Source organism: Danaus plexippus (genome assembly GCF_018135715.1).
Source record: "Danaus plexippus chromosome 9 unlocalized genomic scaffold, MEX_DaPlex mxdp_24, whole genome shotgun sequence".
In the NCBI taxonomy this organism is placed as follows: domain Eukaryota; kingdom Metazoa; phylum Arthropoda; class Insecta; order Lepidoptera; family Nymphalidae; genus Danaus; species Danaus plexippus.
In genome coordinates, this window is record NW_026869847.1 from 4,316,589 (window position 1) to 4,336,374 (window position 19,786).

At 31.6% G+C, this 19,786-nt stretch overlaps 4 protein-coding genes across 6 annotated transcripts; 2 read left to right on the top strand and 2 right to left on the bottom strand.

Moving 5' to 3' along the window:
• The first annotated feature begins 2,089 nt into the window (after window positions 1–2,089).
• On the top strand, window positions 2,090–4,073 carry LOC116767652 (A-kinase anchor protein 10, mitochondrial). Its single transcript, XM_032658076.2, has 3 exons — window positions 2,090–2,269; window positions 2,330–2,425; window positions 2,504–4,073. The coding sequence occupies exons 1-3, from the start codon at window positions 2,245–2,247 to the stop codon at window positions 3,970–3,972; spliced, it is 1,590 nt and encodes a 529-aa protein (XP_032513967.2). The 5' UTR covers window positions 2,090–2,244; the 3' UTR covers window positions 3,973–4,073.
• A 71-nt stretch (window positions 4,074–4,144) lies between these two features.
• LOC116767691 (G-protein coupled receptor 143-like) lies at window positions 4,145–7,025 on the bottom strand. 3 transcript variants are annotated; one of them, XM_061527248.1, is made up of 7 exons: window positions 6,004–7,025; window positions 5,821–5,932; window positions 5,682–5,746; window positions 5,273–5,451; window positions 5,004–5,163; window positions 4,541–4,708; window positions 4,145–4,466 (listed from the first exon to the last, which is right to left on the bottom strand). In XM_061527248.1, exons 1-7 carry the CDS (start codon window positions 6,154–6,156, stop codon window positions 4,263–4,265), a joined length of 1,041 nt encoding a protein of 346 aa, XP_061383232.1. In that variant the 5' UTR covers window positions 6,157–7,025; the 3' UTR covers window positions 4,145–4,262. The 3 variants fall into 3 exon arrangements, with proteins under 3 accessions (XP_061383232.1, XP_032514027.1, XP_061383233.1); XM_032658136.2 differs by having other exon boundaries at window positions 5,652–5,746; XM_061527249.1 differs by lacking the exon at window positions 5,821–5,932.
• Window positions 7,026–7,166: 141 nt separating this feature from the next.
• On the bottom strand, window positions 7,167–9,860 carry LOC116767418 (uncharacterized protein DDB_G0275275-like). Its single transcript, XM_032657729.2, has one exon. It carries the CDS (start codon window positions 9,741–9,743, stop codon window positions 8,250–8,252), a length of 1,494 nt encoding a protein of 497 aa, XP_032513620.2. The 5' UTR covers window positions 9,744–9,860; the 3' UTR covers window positions 7,167–8,249.
• Window positions 9,861–12,569: 2,709 nt separating this feature from the next.
• LOC116767295 (uncharacterized) lies at window positions 12,570–19,499 on the top strand. Its single transcript, XM_061527353.1, has 6 exons — window positions 12,570–12,790; window positions 13,381–13,503; window positions 13,721–13,868; window positions 17,969–18,159; window positions 18,939–19,049; window positions 19,267–19,499. The coding sequence occupies exons 1-6, from the start codon at window positions 12,615–12,617 to the stop codon at window positions 19,430–19,432; spliced, it is 915 nt and encodes a 304-aa protein (XP_061383337.1). The 5' UTR covers window positions 12,570–12,614; the 3' UTR covers window positions 19,433–19,499.
• Window positions 19,500–19,786: the final 287 nt, after the last annotated feature.

Below are 19,786 nucleotides of genomic sequence, written 5' to 3' on the forward strand. Positions count from 1 at the left end.
ACGGTTGATGCAAAGTAACCGAAAATCGGGAGTATGTTGATAAAAAAGACGAGAGGAAACCTCTTAGCAGTCAATGGATTCACAGTGCGGGTGCCGGGTCCATCGCGTTGCAGGGAGATGAGCTTCAACAGTGCCTGGGACTTGCGACCCAGGTGTAGGATGGGCCCCTAACTAACGCGCGTTAAACGCTCACCTACACCGTCCAAGCTCCTCTCCCTACCTAACCATATCTGAAAAGAACCTACTAGGGCTGCCTTCGAAGTACGTTCCAAGAACGAATTGATGTGAGTTCTGGACAGGCCCAAGTCTTTTAGTAGGTTGTAGAGAGATTTTGCCGTTATACCTCTCGCTCCCACTTCTACCGCGTATAAATCCACGACGAACCTATTTCGAGTGAGTTCGTTTGTGAGCTCGTAATATTTGTTGACCCTGATGGTATTGTCTTTGGGGATGTTGGTTTCCCAAGGAACCGTAAGCTCTGTCATCACAACGCGCTTTAAAATTCGCGAATACATAAATATGTCTGGTCTGGAGGCCGACGCACAAATATCCTCGGGGATTTTGTATTGTTTTTCACACGTATCCATCATTATAGTCCAATCCGTAGCCGCTTTAAGGATGGAGTAAGGCTTGACATTTGTTTTTATAGCCCTAGTGCCCTCTCTCATAAAACGCTCGCTGATCGCTCGTTTGTGGTTATTTCCTTTTGCGGTCTGGCTACCGAAAGACTAACCGCTTCACGTATGATTTCCAGATACCTATCGTGACGACGCGAGTATTGACCGCTATCGAGGACTACCCTACATCCCACCAACAAATGCCTAGCAGTTCCAACTGCCTTCCCACAGATATAGCAAGTCTTTTCGGTACCTTTACCCCATCTTACTAAATTACCCTGATCTGGGAGAGTCATCTGGAACGCATTGAGATGAATTTTAGCAATGCTAGCGACCAATCATGGATTAAGGTGCGCCATTTTAGTGCTAATGGGATGCAAAAATCTCCTATGTCTAACCACTCGTTCTACATTTCTAAACTTATTGAAAGGATCTTATATTTATCATTCTCGTCTTGCCGAATAAAAGACTTTAATATATCCTTATCTTGGACCTTCTTACTCGATCCTAACCCTACTCTGTTACTTTGCTCTCCTATCATAAACTGCTTGTGAAATTGAAGCCTTGACTCTAGCTCTGGGGCATCTTTGTCTTTTGGGAGCGATGTAACAACGTCATTCTGGGATTTCCCCAGGATGTATCTCTTGGAAACTCTCAGGTGTTTATAGAGCTCCGATGGCCTTTTTAGATTATCCCAAAACTATTGCGATCCCTAAATAAAGCCGATGAATCAGCCGTTAGCGCGAGCCCGAGCCACAACTTCAACATCTTTATGACGCCTGCATGTAACTTTGACAAAAGGGTTTTATTAAAATCATAAACGAGGAAAGGCCAATTTAAACGTGAAGTTAGATAATTATCGTAGATCCAAGCTTTTTTAACGTTACTGATCTGTTGGCTATCTACCTTGTTGAGATCGTTTAAAAAGCTATCTACTATACCTTCTAAAGATGGAGTACGACCTATATTATCAATCTTCCGACCGAGAAAAATAAATGGTGCATTTTCTGTAACCGTAGAAATGCATTGACCGCCTAACAATATAATAAACGATAGTAGTGTTATAAACGATATTATAAACACGTAGTAAATCCGAAAAATATTAATTCTATTTCAGCTACTTCTGAACCTTTTTTGCTTGTACATTTGGTAATAATTAAAAGAATATGAAGAGAATTGTTATATTTTTAATTTAATTATTCCAATTTTTACTTTTGTGTTAAGTATAAGAAATGAGATATACATATAAATATAAAATTTCATAATAATACATGCAGAATCAATGTAGTGTTATGTACTTCGTATATTTCTTAAACTGTCAATTTAATATAAAAATTTTGAAATATATTTGTAAGTAATTAGTAATAGTATATTTGTAAAATGAAATTTTTGTTTGATAAACTTATGCAAATTTTTAAAATCCTTTAATTTCTCTGACATAAATGTCTCTCTGACAGCTGTCAATGAGTGAAACGTAGGTATGTTGTTACACTTTATTTACAAAATATTTGTGACGGTTTTGTAAGAATGTTCTTTCGTTGAAATATTAAGTTGTTACCTACTAAACATTGATAAAAACGTGATTTTTTATGAAACAAGTATTATTTCATAGCTCCGATGTAAGAACATGATAAAATTTTGGAAAAGTGCTGGTAAGTAATTTTATTTATATCATTTCTTGTAACTTTTCATGAAAACTCATTTTTCTTTAGCTAAAGGTAAAACAGGATGCCCTGTACGACCACCAGAGCCGATTCAAAATGTCCAATCAGAATTGTTAAACACTGAGCAAAACATAGACATAGATGGTAAATAAATCACACATACATTTATTTTTCAAAATAGTGGATAATACGTTCGGATCTAATTTATTAGTTTTATTTCAGATAATGTGTTTGAAAAAAAATCATCATTGTGTATCAGTTTGAATGACATCCTGTATGGAAAAGTAGCAATTAAACACTTTATAACATACATGGAAGGTATTAATCAGCAATGCCACATAAAATGCTGGTTTGAATTGGAAAATTTTAAGGTCTGTTTTTACAATTCTAAAGAAAACAATGATGAGTTCCGGGCTAAATTAATTCACACAAGAAGTTTAGATAACCATTCTCATGAAATTGATTTTGAGAAAAATTCTGAAAGTTTTACATCACAAATATCTAATTGGAGATCAAGCATTCCTAATTTGAGAAAAACTAAAAGTGAATGTTCTTCAAGTTCCCCTGTTGATTTTAAGAATCAAGACAATTGTAATTTTATAAGTGATAAAAATGTCGATATTACTGAGAAAGCAATTAGTATATTTAAAAAATATGTTGCTTTAGAAGCTCCAAATAAATTAGAACTGTCAGATTCTGTAAGAAAATTAGTAATATCAAATATATGTAAACCAGAGGGTCAAATAGAAGAAGACTGTTTCAAGGCAGTACAGGATGCATTATATTATACAATTGAAAAAGATTTTTTCAGTGGATTTCAAGACAGCCCACTTTACATTAAGTCACAAATAGATATTTTGACAAGTGGTTGCTTGTGCTTAAAAGATATTTTATACAATGAAACAATTCTATTCTATTATACTGAATATTTAGAACAAGAAAATTGCAGTAAATTACTAGAATTTTTAATATCAGTGACTAATTTTAGGGATAACTTAATAAACAACAATCCTAGCCTTGAACAGGCACAAGGTGATGCTATTGTTTTATATGATAAATATTTCTCACTGCAAGCTACGAGTCCACTTGGATTTTCAAGTGATGTTCGATTAAAAGTTGAAAGTGACATCTGCAGTGAACTTGGTCCTATAGCAAGCTGTTTTGATTATCCATATAAAATTATTTACAAAACTCTTAGTAGATATGTTAAAACGTTTTTGAGTTCTGAATTATATTACACTTACCTATCAGAAATGATGAAATCTGTTAACCAAATGTGGTCTGCAAATTATAAATCATATTCAGATTGTAGCAGTGAATTTAGTATAAGTACACAAAATACACTTTTAGCAATGGGTGACCAAAAATTTAGGAAGAAACGAAACCACTCTGTACCTGATATGACTATAGATTCTAACCAACTTTACAATGCTGACTCTTTATGGCAAAGAAAGAAATATGATGGCCTAAGCCTCGGAAGGATTAATAGTTTAGGAAGATTTGAATCAAAATTTGAACCTGACCCAGACAAAAAATGTAAATCGGTTCTAAAGAAAATGGTAAGCAAATTCACACCAACAACCTCCTCTAAGGTAGAAGAGGAAATGGCTTGGCAGATAGCACACATGATTGTGAAAGATGTAACTGATCTAACTATGTCACCACCAGAAAATGACAATGATAATATTTAGTTATGTGATAATATTAATATATAAAAAATAATATTTTGTAAATAATCATTGTTGAATGTAAAGTACTCTAAGCATTATACCATTAAAATAATTAAACCAAATCAAGTTTCTCATTTGTATTAATTTTTAGAGTTCTCATAAAAATATAGGGATTAAAGAGAAAAATATAAAATAAAATCAGTAAAAATGTTTTACTTAGTAATATAACAAAAAGTTTTTACATAAATTGTATAAAATATGTTATAAAATAATAGTAGTATCACATCACATCACATCACACAAAACACACATTACAAGGTAGCATAATTATTAATTGCTGGAATAGGAGAGAGTGGCAAACGTGGAGGCTCTGAACCTAGGAGAGGAGATTGTTCATCGTTGCTTTGGAAAAATTTTTGGAAACTTGGCACAGATGGCTTAGAACGTCTTTCATTGGTATTCCACTTTCGATACACCAATGCATTCAACAAAGCTTGCATAGGATTCAAGAGGGCCTACAAAAAATATACATATATAAACAGATATATGTTAGAGGAATAGTAATTAGATATTTAAAAATAATACCCACCATAATATACCATATAACAATGATAAATGTAACAGGCATATTGAACCACATGGTCCACACTAATATCCCATTAATAAGATTTGGTAACCAACAGATGTAAAAAACAGCATTTATTAGAAAAAACTTTAACCTTAATGTATCAACCACATGCCTTTCTTTGCTTGTAAACTGAAAATGTATGTAATATTGATTAAAATTTCCTGAATCTGATATATTATATACAATAAAATAATATAATTAAATAACTTTGTTGACAAAATCTTCTCTAAAAAATACTGTATGTTAATCATATTGTCAACAACTAAAATTTTAAATACATATATATATATTTGTTCATTGGCTAGTTTTGAGAGAAGAAGTAAATATTGTTTAAGTTGTTCATTTAAGTATGACTAGATTTTTAATATATTATTTGTAAGAAAACCTGAGTGTGTAAATTTCATAGTGACAATTATATGATTACCTGAGCCAAAGGTAGAGCTACTGTCATTTCAATCTTCCTGCTAGCCATAATATAAATAATAGGATTTGCTACCATTACTATGGCTATGGGCAAGTATGTAGCACAATAATTGGGTAAAATTTTAAGTAGAGCTGATGAAACAGATGTTATATGGTGACATCTAAAAATGATATCAAAAATTAAATTTCTTCATTATTTAGATTCATATAATTCTCCGTGGAGCTAGTAAATATGTTTTAGTTTTTTTTTTTGTATTATTTTGAACTCACTTTGCATTTGGTAAATACAGAATAGATAGCCCTATACTGGTGGTTGCAGCTGGTAGCCCCCATGCCAAAGAGTGATAAAGTGCTGACTGAGAATCATATCCTCTGATTGATCGCCATGTGTCTATTGCATAAAACAAGGTCCAAAACCAGGTAGCAGTGTAAAAATATTGAGTCCAAGCCTAAAAATATCAAGGCATTCAGATATTAAAACACAAGTTTTATAAATGGTTAAAAATAAGTATCAAAAACATTCACAAAATGGTCCAACATGTTGATTGAGTTAGCAATTTATTCAAACAGTACTTTTACAGAGATACTCTTGCTTATATGTTATTAGATTTTAAACACACATATTTATCTTAATGCATAAAAAACTTACAGAAATGATGCTGCAAAATAATACACTCACATCATCATTAGGCATGGGCATAATATTTTTGTATTGCAACCACAGTGAAGACCTTACAAGTACACCTGAAATTGAATCACATTACAAAAATAAAAACATGTCAAAAAAGATACTTTCATATATTTTACAGTTTAATCACCAAGAGCAGCTAATAAATCTGCAATTGCCAACCAAATTATAATTCTTCTTCCTCGTACTGAAGAACAGTTAAGTGGTCTGGTTTGATTTTTTCGCAGAGGCCTTGGGAAAATCTAGATTTTAAAAATAATTTGAATGTATAGGCATGTTGTTTATCAAATCAGATAAAATAAGTTTATCTTACCTGATATATAGAACCTAGTATTCCAATAGTTGAGGACACTAAACATACTGAATTATATGATTCTGTATTAAATTCACTCATAATTTTAATTGCCAAGTCTTCCTTATTTTCTGTATGATGACAGCAAAATGTTTGAATTGTTGGATCGGACATTGTTTCATCAATTAATATATAAGGGTTTATTAATTTGTTTAACCAATATATCTTCAATGTATAAAATATTTACTTTCGGAGTAATTGAATTAAAAAACACAAACAGCAAAGAGAATCCTACAAATTTAAACAGTACTTAGTTATTGTTATAACAATATAAATAGTTTTATAGTTATAATTTTTTATGTATGTTTACAATGTACTTTCAGTTTTAACTTTCAAGTCTAATTGATAAATAATAATGATGTGCCGAACTCGATTCCTGTTGTTAAATGTGCGAAAGTACAGATACTATGAAGGTCGTACAATAATCGATTGTCTTAAAATATTTTTCGAATAATTTATGAAATTTTAGACTGTTTTAGATTTTTATAACAACTTCCTTTTAATAATTTATGTATGTCTGAATTAGAAAGTAGAACATTTATAGTAGTATAATTTAAGTCCCGTAACAAAATTATTTAAAGTAATTATTATAACATATGATATAATTAGTTCAAAATATAGAGTTTATTTATTGTTTTAAATAGGTCTTCTATTCCTTATATTATTTGTTATAATATCACTTGCGATTTTTTGCATAAATTCGATTCTCTTAGACCGAGTAACGAATAAATAGATGTCTCGATACGTGCTGTGAGCGATGATAGATAATATCGACTGATTCTTGTTCATCAACAAAAATTTGAATTTCACTACAAATACATTAGAACAATAACTGAGGCCTCAAATTAGTTTAAACTTAAAAGTCATAAGTCTTGGAGGGCCTTCTTTAAAGTTTGAAATTAGTTCACTTCTGTATGATGCTACGCACTTGAATTCGACACCTTTCTATTTCTGTATTAAGCAACTTCATATATTAAAACGAAGTATTGATTGATATTGTAGTAACCTGGGACTTAAATTCAACTACACCTTGTCATCAAATATCAAACGTATTTATCCGTATTGCCTAACTAACTAAAAGAAAATTTATGTTATACTTTGTCTGTTAAATGTGTATTCGAAAAAAATCTACTCATGTCTTTTATTTATTGTTACTTATTAATACAAATTTCTATTACTAATCAATAATCATATCTTTCAATTAACATTTTATATCTTTTAAAGAATTTGTAACAAAAATCATCAACACGAGCAGGATGCGAACCCGCAACCTCCAGAATATCGAGTACGCTACTGGCAATCAAAAATGAATTTTCTCATTCTATATTTTCTAATTTAAATTTAACTATTAACTCAACATTGATTTAATGTTAAAAACATAATTGCACGAATAACAGATTTATCTCAAATCAGTACATATTTATCAATATTGTAATATATAAATTTTTGTAATTTAATATAATAGTAAACTAAAGTGGTAACAATATATATAATAAGTTCGTAACAAATATAAAAGTTTCATAAATATTTTTATACAACATTTAAAATTCCTTATAATTAATAGTTAATCAAATAAATCATAAAATATAATTGTTCACATATGAATAGGCTAAATGTATTTTATTCGTTTCATAAAATAACTGTTAAAATAGTTTCACTCAATAACTAACTCAATTTTTGCAAAGAATTTTGTCAACCGTAATTTTAAAACATGGACGTAATATAAACTTGTTTTTCTTCAATTAATTGACCTTTTTCTTACACATTAAAAATTGAAAGCTCTTACAATATGTTTGTACTTTTACTGTTCTCCCTTGATGTTTGTAATTCAATTTTATATAAAGTTTTTTTGGTCGGCTATAATGATAAAAAATATTGTTACTAAGGTCGACAGATACAAAGACTTTTTTAAAGGTCACATTATAATAATAAGCAGATAATTTGTATTATACATTAATAAACTTTACACATTAAAACACATTTTTATAAACATTATAGGTTTTATGCAAGACGTGTTTTATGCTTTAAAAGAATTATAATAGTCTTATTTAGATACCATATGATATGGAAGGAGATATTTGAGAAATAATAAATCGTTTATATTTGCATAACGTCATTGAAAACGTGATAATATAATAAAAATTACTAAACAATTACTAAACTCTTCTGGAATGTTTTAAAAGATGCGGTTGATGGATAATTCACATCTATTGTGTAACAGTTGTTTCTAAGGGAATGACAGTTAAATTATGTTTCACGCTAAAACAAGGATTAATGGGATCCCGAATTTCTCCTTGTTCTTGAGTACAGTTTAATGTAGTTTTAGGTTCTTTGAAGTTCTCATCTTCTAAAGAAGAAAGACGTAGAGCCGTGGGTTGGTCAGCACTTAAGGTTTCTTGAGGAGATAAAACCGAAGTACCATTTTCTATAGTCGTATTTGTATCCAGGATAGGAGCCTCGGTTACATTATTTTCAGCTGCAGTATTAAGAAGGACCGAACAAGGTATGGATGTCATAAATTCCTTAGACGATTTTGTAACCACAGTTATAATACATTCTGTATTATCGCTTGATTCCTTATTTAGACTCTCATCTTTAACATTGGCATCCGGAGTGAATGATGTTGCAATCGAACAGGGTATTGCAAGAACTTCTGTTGTATTACCATTATTAATCGTGAGTGTGCAGTTGACTAAATCACTTAATATTGGATCCACGACTGGTGTTGTACTGTTATCTGGAGCTACAGCGATCGGTTGACCACGATTGTCATAAATCACTGTATGATGATGATGCCCAGTTGATCTTGCTAAATTCCACAATGCTAAACCTGTTAAAACAGTCCCTATTCCTGCTCCTGCAATTCCGACTCCTGTTAAAACATTGCCTGATCGACTCACACCTCCATAATTTTTTCCTGGGTTAACGTAGTTTCCAAAGTATCCAGGGGCTTGAGGACTGTAAGATCCACCAGAACCTCCATAATTATGTCCATAGTTAGTGTAAGGTGGTGGCGGATGTTGAGCATGATGATAATTACTATTTCCTACATTAGTATAAGGCGGCGGTGGCCCTTGGGGATGATAGTTTGTATTCCCTGCACTTGAATATGGTGGCGGTGCATTTTGCGTGTTACGATAAGGTCCAACATTGTTAACGGGATATCCATTAGCTGTATTTATATTTGATGAAGGCTGTGCTGGGTAATTTGAACCCGATAATCCAGTTCCTTGTGGATATCCAGTCCCAGAATTAGTTCCAGAGTTACCTGATAGACTGTTCGATGCTGGATAAGTATGACTCGCTTCATTAGCATTTTGTTTATTCGGTGAAGAATGTTGAGACGGCACATTGCTTCTCTGCATGCTTCCTTCCTGTGTGGGAGGTTGTTTAGGTTGCCCATTGCCAGATAATCCTGTGTTGCTTGATGGATAAGAATGACCTTGATTTGATGGTTTTGATTTTTGAGACGACACTTGAGTTTTTTGAGCAGGTTTTTCTTGCCAGCCAAACAAGGATGGTTTAGGTGCTGAAGATTGTGGATAACTGAAGGATGTCGGTATTGGTTTTGGATTTGTTCTTTTACTAGAACTTCGGCCAGAACTAGAACTGCGACTACCTGATAATTTTCTTGCTTCTATTACATCATTCACAAAAATAAGAAGCACTACTGTGAGAACGAAAAACGTTTTCTTGAACATTTTCCTAATATTACATTAGTTTTAACTTTAAAGCGTATTACAATTGGCTGGTGCTGTATGTTTCTGGAACGTTGTCATGAGTCACGTTCGCTACCGTTGTGTAGAATAATACTAAGGTATCACTTTAAATCTGACACGCGCAAACTAACAATTTTATAAAATCAATACAAACTACTCAGTAAGTACCAACGTAGAACTTACTTGTTATACTCATAGGTATGCTTTAATATTTTAAGCCTGAAGGTCAAAGAAGTGGCAATAGATCGATACTTGCTTTTTAGAGTTTGTTCTACTTCTGAAATTTTAATCTAGGTAATAATATGAAAATACCCAATTTAAACCCCGCAAAGAGAAAATGTGACTGAAAAAAAAAACAGTGCTGCTTAGAATTTTTAATAAATATTTAAAATATTTTTAACCTGAACTGTTAAATGAAAACATTCTGATTTATATTTTATTTTTTGATGTAACTTATTATATAATAAATAAATAAACACATATTTTATTTTCAATAGTAGGGACCAATTTATCTTTAGAACGGAAATATCATTAGCCCTTGTTAAGGAGCAAAATTCGTATACAAGTGTGAGCGTCTCTATAACGTGGGCAAAAGGATCAATGTCATATGCTTTTATACTGTTATATCTACCGTGGGGAATTTTATACTCAATTGGTAAATTGAAGAGCTATCTAGACTATTTCATGAGAGTCAGTGAGTCTGTTATAAATATTTATGATATTCTCCGTGTAATACATAAATCTATTTAAACACATGTTATGTTTAAAGATGTTGGAAGATTCAACAAAAATCAGTCAATAACGTTTTTCAACGCCATAAAATAAGATATACCTTTAACAGCAAAAAAAAAAACAAAAAAATCTATCAAACAGCGTTTTCGTAATAAAAAAACAGGGTCTAATACTTTTTTATTTATGTTGTAACCATAGACGTACAAAAATGTATAATATTTGCTAGGTGGGTTAAAAACAGCGAGAAGCAAAACGGAAACTGAACAGTTTCTTTTTAAACTAGTTACTATTTTTTATGGTAAATATCAGATGATCTAGCTTTGCGAATAGCTACATCGAACCATCTCAAATGATCGAATGTATCTCTTTAGCACAGTTTATAGGAACATAAGATATAAAGGTCGTCGTTCATTAGTTGATATAAAGAAGCTGTGATCTACCTTAAATCTACAAGTTCTCTAGGCCTGTGTGGGTTATTACAGCTGAGCTCGTGTATATACATAGATAGGACTCATAGCAATTATGGCTTTCATCAAATATTTACGTCCTCTCTTCGTTTTCTGCTGTGATACTGATAGATACTGCTGCTGTAATAGAGATACATTGTTCTGGGTGAATTAAAGCCTTGTATTCTATATATGACACTGGAAGAATCGAAAATAATATTGTGCTAGCTTAAATTGATTAACTCAATTATTGGTATAATGAAGTGGATCCCTTCAATTCTGGACCAGCTTCTGTCCGGATTGTCACCGATTGTCCCATTATTAAGTCTGTTACTACATGCCAATACATAACGATATATTGGAATAATTTTTAGCATAATACCCAAACAGACCAATATTTACTTTCAGAAAATTGACTTGCACCGACGCCATTGTCCATTTCATCCCAAACACTTTATTTCACACAAGCCACTATCAGCCTTATGCGATAAATACTGTACAGGATTAATGGCTGTAAAACGATGGTAGTTTCAAACCTAGGTTGGGGCTTTAACGATGTAGTATCCAAAGGTAAACGACGCAAAATAATATATAACAGAATGCTATCCCTAAATTCCGCAAGAAGAACATTGCATGACCAAAACAAGATCGCGTCACTAAGTTCCACTTCATGAATCAGATACTATCTTTCACTTACCAAAGCCGTAAAGGATCAGTTTTCTTTAAACTCACATATTCACATTTTTCTGTAGACTGTGGTCTAAGTATAATTCAATACTCGTGGCTCAGTAAGCCCCACAAAACCTTCGATAAGCTTAACAAAAGTTAGCATTACGAGTAAAATTATGAGGCTGCTGCAATTTCATATCATTTGAGAAGCGTTATGATGCTCTTCAATCAAAAGTTGGAAAATTTTTAAACGACCCGACGACTTTATTTTGAGACGCCATAATTTTATTTTCTACAAGATAAACAATAATTGCTTCACGTGAAGACAAGTCTAAGAAATATTTTTTCTAAAAATTTCAAAAAAAATAATATTATAAAAACACTAACTTGATATTATTATTTTCACAGATACATACTCTTAATTTGTTGCATCCTTTAAAAATATCTTTATATTTGAGGAAAACATAAAATTACCTCACCTTTTTCATTTTCATATAAAATTTAAGTGACATTAGTCGGGCGGGGAAAACGATCGTTAAAATGTTCGATAAACTGTTTACAATTTACTGCAAATTATTATTTTCACACTCTCATTCCTTAACATTTTATTAACTATTATTTATTTACATGAAATATAATTTTCCGGATTTTGAAATACATGTTAACATTAATTAATGACACTGGATAACAAACATCGGTCTCCTATAAATTGCTTAGTGAAAACATTTTAACACAAACACGAATAGGTAAGTATTGTAGACATATTTATAAATACCATAATTTTTTTGTGAATATTCGCTTTTTTCATTGCTTTAATATAAAGAAAATAAGTATTTGTGTGTCTAATACACTAGGTATGTAAAAAAAATTATTACAGGTTCAATTAAATGTAGTCAATATTAAAACTTACACGCAAAGCTTTATTTACTTTTTAGAACATTTATTTAATCAAATCTATTGTTAACTAACGTCTTTTCATAAAAAGGTTCGAGAACGAAGCGACACAATGATACAAATTTTAGTCCTATCAAGCCTCGTGGCTATCTCTTTTGCGCGGCCTTATTACGGGGAGGATAGACATGGGCTACCTGTCCCAAGTCATTGTCCTCACGGCAAGGAATGGATAAATGGAATATGCAAAGACATTTGGCTTGATGGTGTCACACCTCCATCAATATTGTGGTAAGCTATTTCTTTGTAAACAACACCTTTACATGCAGAGCTCATTTGATAGAATCCTAGCCGACGTGCTTTTCACACAAATCTACTATAAAAACCTCAAATATATTGCTAAACATTATTCTTTCCGAAATTTCTAATTAATTCTTTAATTTATAACACACATGCTATAATTAACTTAGACAGGAAGTTATTCAGTAGTCATTGATATACAAAATACTTGCCGAAGTAAATCCTATCAAATTTATAAATGTGTAAAGTAAGATTCTACACTTTTTTGTTTCTTAAGAGATAAAAAAAAATCCTGGTATATAAACAAGATATACCAAGATTCATACCATCTTCAATACAAATCTCACTAGTTCAATTTGAATATCTTGCTCAAGTGTTTTTCACTTAGGATATAACCTTTAAATTAAATTTAATCATGCATTTATTACAAAAAAAGATTACTTCGTTTTTGATTTGCTTCCTAAACTAATTGAGTTCAATAGATAATATTATGCCTTCCATCGGCAACAGAAACTTATAAGTTTACTGAAATCTATAACCAACTACTTTAAATTACGGCAATTTGTAATTAACATCGACAGGGATAATCAAAATACCGGCTTTGACAACATAATTGACAACATAAACTCACCTCCCCGCTGCCCTCATGGTCATGTTCATATTCATGGAAAATGTCGAATTTTGCATGAAGCCGGCAAGCTGGCGTAAGTATTTTATTTGTAATAGGTATATGAATTATATCACAATTTGATTTCATTTTTACAATTGATACAACACACAAAAGTTTAGGTTTTGTATTAATTTGTTACTAATTTATCAACCATAAACTATTTTCCATTTAAAAGTATCGAAACTATGGAAATAATCAATGGTTTTAATTGTGGATATCGACTGGGCAATAATAAAAGTATTTTGTTTCAGGAATGCACACATCGTTAAAGGTCTATTGGAAAATGTTATGGATGAACATGGGCGTAAAGTACATTATTCACCAAAGAACATTGTAAACTTACCTCGCCACAGTCTAATTGGATACCAAGAGAAAGGCCCTGGAAATTGTTTACGCATTCCCTAAATTAAATGTTGGAGTTATTACATATCTGATATCGAATTTTGAATTTGGAAAAATTAAAGCACCTAACATATAACACCTCTTTTAATCACTTATTTTATAATTCTTAATCGAAATAACCTACTTCATAATTAGAGTAAGTTTAAAATAAAAATACAGGGTGTTTTGCTCATGAACCGCTTTGTAGTTCCTTTATTTGCCTAAAAATATTCAGTATAAATATGTAGTCACAAATTATTTTTTTTAAATAAACGACGCAATTAACAGAATTACCTACACTAATGTTTCACCACCAGAAGATATAAAAATTAATTTCTATTACAGTAAAAAGAAAAACAACCCAGAGATATCCGGCTCATATCCATACTTATTTCTTATCAAAACCACTGAAGTGTAAAGTCCCTTACCAATTAAGTAATTTCCCATTACTATAAAAAAATTAAAATACCTTTCAATCCCGTTTCCATCCTGGTCGTTGTACCTGCAACTACAATCAATCAATATCAATATGACATGATATTTGCGAAAGTATGAAACAACAACGTGTCATATTTAGTATCAGTGGTATTTGCTGTTAATAAGGGATTTAATACCGTGGGCTTTGATATCCTGATTGCTGTTTAATTTTCTCTTAACATATCTCCTAATTACTGATTACATGTTTGATGTTAGCTGTTATCGATTATTTTCATAGCAGATGGTACCACAAAAAACTCCTACTATTAATGGTCAAAAGGTGGTGTCTTTTAATAATATAAATATTGCAGGATACTATTTTCATTATTCAATATATGGCATTAGTATTCAGTAGTATGGAATCTTCCAAAAACGACATGACAAAACTATTCAGACTTGCGAGAAATAAATAGTTGGAGCAAGTAAAATGAGTTCCTGAAAAGTCTTGCTCAAACGTAAATCAATTAGTGGGCAACTGAAAACCGCAGATAGCCGTATTGGTGTCATATTTGATTAATAACTTTGCGGGTATCCTCATATAACTGAGCTTATTGAAGATGGCCTTGCTACAGCTACATCCCAGTGCCGACTGTTCAATATTCATTCAAACTGTTGTATGCCTTCCTTTTTTTACAGTAAAAAATGTCACAACTCTTAAAATCCATGTCTTTATTTGTGAAAAGTGATCCTTCCCTCGCATATTTAAAATTCTATATTTTATTTTCATATTCTTTTCTTAAATCTTCTTTGTTCCATAAGATAGAACATAAATGAGAAAGATCACTGTTTATTTATTTTTGGTCTATAAGGCTCTTAAAAAGAAAAACAAAGAATGTTAACTTCTTGTAGTCTTAAAACCATTATTATAATGCGTAGGTAATGAGTGGCCCTAGGCCTAGTAAACACTATTGAAGACCTTTTTAAAATTTGATGTAGAATTTAATTTTTTGATACCTATAGGAAATATAATATTAAGATTTAAGATCAATAAATACCTATATAATCCAAATTTGTGAATAGGCGTTTAATTGTTATGAAAGTTAAATTACTAATTAAAATTAATAATTTACCAAATTAAGTTATTTTAATTCTTGAAACTCTGAGTAATAAATAGTATTCATTTCCCTCCAATAAAACGATCTAAGAGTCGAAGTTGTTTTTTTTTAAACATGTTGACAAATATCGTACTTCTGAAAGTTCATTAACTTTTGCAATTTAAGTCTTCCGGTTAGGTATTCTTTTTTATTTTTAAAACGTAAAAAGTTTACAATATAACAACAGATGTAATTCTTTGGATTATACTTTCGGTCTTCTGAAAACAAACAAGTACCTTATACTAAAATAATATTTCATTAACACGTTTTTAATAATAAATAAAAAAAGATGCTTCAGTTTCAAGTGAATGAACTCAATACAAAAAATAATACGGGTATAGCTACATATGCTTCCACTTTGTCCTACTTTATAACTTTTTTTTTGTCACAGATTTCACCGTCATCTGTCGCTCTCTGGGACATTAAACAGTGGGTATGGCGAGTTTCGTAGATGTCATGCTCGGCAGGCGACCTTTATGTCATCCTACTTTACATTATATTTTATTTCAGTATGTCCTGGGGCATCTTCCATTTCAGTCTACGCATTATTGGCTCTTCGTCCATCAAGACACTAGCTAAAATGTTAGGGTGTTTTTTTAATCCGTCTTTATAATTTCTTGTATGATGCAAAAATTTTTGTTTGACTGTTGCCATATGTAGGTCGTTATGTAGTTGTTCATTCAAGGATCATTAGTTACTATTCTCAGCATTTTATTTTGAAATCTTTGCACGATTTCAATGTTGCAATGAGAGGCTGTTCCCCACAATTGGATACCTTAGATCCATATTGGTTTCAGTATTGTCTTATAGAGGAGCAGCTTGCTGTTTAGGGACAGTTGAGATCGAAGACTTAATTGTTTCCTTTTTGTGAAGATATGTTTTTGCCAAGTGAGCCGCTTTTCTAGGAGCAAACCCAAATATCTGAAATGGTCTGCTTGTGGGACTTCTAAGTTATTCAACTTGACTGGTGGGCAAATGCCTCTTCTCATAGTAAAGGTAACCTTCACCAATTTAGTTTCATTTGCCTTGATTCGCCACTTTTTTAACCAATCGAAAATATCATCCAGGCCGCTTTGTAAAATTTGCGCTGCTACATTTGGGTTTTCATTTGATGCTAGGATGGCGGTATCATCAGCAAATGTACCAGTTGTTATACACTCTGAAGTTGGCAAGTCAGAGGTATATAGGAGATACAGAGTCGGGCCCAAAACGCTGCCCTGTGGGACACCTGCCTTGATAGGGCATAGGCTTGAGAGTGCTTCACTGTTTTGGACAATGAAGTGTCTGTTTTCTATGAACGATTTTAGAATTTTATATATATATAAGTTGGTAGCAAGGATTTTATTTTAAATAACAAGCCTTCGTCCCAGACCCTGTCAAAGGCCTGAGAAATATCCAAGAGAGCACTTGCGCAGTATTTTTTTTTTTTCAAGCACTTATCGATTTCTCTTATTAGTCTGTGGACCTGGTCAATAGTGGCATGCTTATGTCGGAATGCAAACTGGTGATTAGGAATCAGTTTGCACTCATCTATTACTGGTGGCAGTCGAAGCGATATTAAAGATTCATATATTTTTGCAGGTATAGGTAATAACCTGATAGGCCTATACGATTGCGGGTCTTCCGGGTGCTTGTGAGGTTTAAGCAACATAATTATTTTTGCACCTTTCCATTGAGGGGGGATGAAATAAAATAAAAGTTTGGCAATTCCTGTAAGATCTTGTTGGTTATGAGGTCATATCCAGGAGTTTTCTTAGATTTTGCTTTTTGTATTACCCTAATTACTTCCTTTTTGGAAAATAATTCAGGATCATCATTATCTTGATCTGTATCTTTTATGAAGTCAATTACTTTTTTTTCATGATCTGCTGGCCCTTCAAAGTTGTGAGGTTGGAAAACTGTAACAAGATGTTCCGCAAATGTTTTTGCTTTTTCTTGGTCACTACGAGCCCAGCCGTTATCCTTATTTATGAGGAGGAGGAAATGCTGTCAACGGTCTTTTAATTTTTTTCGTGGCTTTCCAGAGGGAGTAATCGGTTGCACCAGTCGCGTCAAGACTTTCAAGATACTCTTGGAAACTTGCATTGCGATCCTGTTCTAGGGCTCGTTTTAATATTTTAATTTTATGGTTTGGCTTTCTTTTAGTATCAGGACATCTATTTTGCTGCCATAACTTTCTTGACGCTCTTTTATCCTTAATCAACAATACTATACTCGTAGCAATATATCAGGTTTAAATTTTTCTAGAGGAGTAGAGTTTCAAGCGGCATTTTGTATGTTAGTGTTAAAGAATTACTGCTTTATAATACATTATAAAAAAAAAAAAACTTCATGTTTTCGGTAATAATGTCTGTGAAATCGTTACACTTGCTTATTAATATCTCCTATAAGAACTAATTTTATTTTATAGTCTATAGGTCCTCTAAGATAACATATCTCATAGTTTCCTTTGATTTATCTTTCATATATAAATTAAAGATAAGTAGCGATATAAATTATTGTACTTTAACATCATTGTTCACTAAGATCTCTTCAGAAAGGTTTTAAAAACGACGCAACAGAATGCTACTAGTTTTCATTCTATCAAGTGTCGTGGCTGTCTCGTTTGCACGGCCGAATTACGGAGAGTCTAGAAATATAATAACTGTGCCACCTAATTGTCCTTCTGGCCAGGAATGGATAAATGGAATGTGCAGAGACGTATGGCGTAGTGGTGTGACTCCTCCATCAATGTTATGGTAAGCTATTTCTTTGTAAACAAAAACTTTATACCGTACAGTATCCAATCTATACCAAATACCAAAAATGTATTGCAGAACATAATTCAGGTTATACTGATATTTCAATTAAATTCCATAATTTAGGTTCATTAGTTATTATAATATAAAATATTTTATATTTTTATTAGTGTAATATGTATATATATAATATATATAATATCCTACTAAATAAAAAAAAACTCGAAAGAAAAGTTTTACAATTTTTTGTACTTTATCAGTGATTAGGGCCCTGGTATAATATAACGAAAGACATAAGTAAAAAGCCTTTATCAAAATTGAAACTCGTTCCAATATAGAACATTTGCAGGACTGTCATTGATCAGGTACTGAACCTCTGCTTGAGACATTTGTTAATATGAATAGCTATAATGTTTTAGCCAAATTTCTCAAAAAGACAGTTGAGAATCTATTTTTGATTATACTAATGTCCACAAATTTTAAATAAATATTCACACAATGAATATGATATTTTTAATTTACTCATAGTGTTCCTATAAATACTTAAACCATACATGTATTCAAATTATATTCAATAATGCACATGTTACAAAAACAAAAGATATCTTACTTTTTGGTTTGCTTGGTCAACTAATAAACTATTAATAACATTTTATCATCCGCAAACAACAAAAAATTCAAGTCCTCTATTCATCTTCTTTATTAAGCCCAGTTTATTAAAATATATGACTAACAGCTAACAAATTAACATTAATTTAATCTGTCTTTAACACCGGCAGGGATAATCAAGACTTAGGCAACGTCATCACCGTACCTCCCAATTGCCCACCTGGTCAAGAATATATTAACGGACAATGTCGAGATGTTTGGCGTAACGGCGGCAGTCTGGCGTAAGGATTTAATTAGTAATATATAAATTACATTTTAAAATATGCATTAATTACTAAAATTTTTACAACACAGAAAGCTTTAGGATTTGTACTAAGTTGTTAATTATAATTTGTAAACCATAAAATATTTTTGATCAAATTTATCGAAACTATGTAAATTATCAATGATTATAATTGTACATGTTTACTGCGGAATGATAAAAGTATTTTGTTTCAGGAATTCGAATCTCTTCAATGCTTTATTAAAAAAGTGGAGTGAACATGTTCGAAAAGCCCAACAATCATACGGTAGTGGATCAACAAGGAACATTATAAACGTTCCTAATCAATGTCCAATTGGTTTCCTACCGGACGCCTTGGGAAATTGTCGCCCTATTCTCTAAAATAAATTTTAGGTGGATGTTTCATTTATTTTGATTTTGATGATTAAAAATAACGATATGTACATAATGCTTCTTTTAATTTCATATTCTATAACTCTTGTTCTTTTTAATCATTTTTCTAACAATATTCCTCGTGCAGAAACGAATTGCTACTTATATTTAAAAACTCTAGTCTATGGTTCTTTAAATGTATAAATATGTTCTAATATATTATTTAGTAGAATTTTTAAACATAGAATATTGCACATTGCCATCAACACACTGTTAATATATATTTCTTTTTATTTTTGAACTTCTTTTTGTAAAACTGTGCAATAATAAACAAGTGAAGTGTATGATTAATTTTTATACATT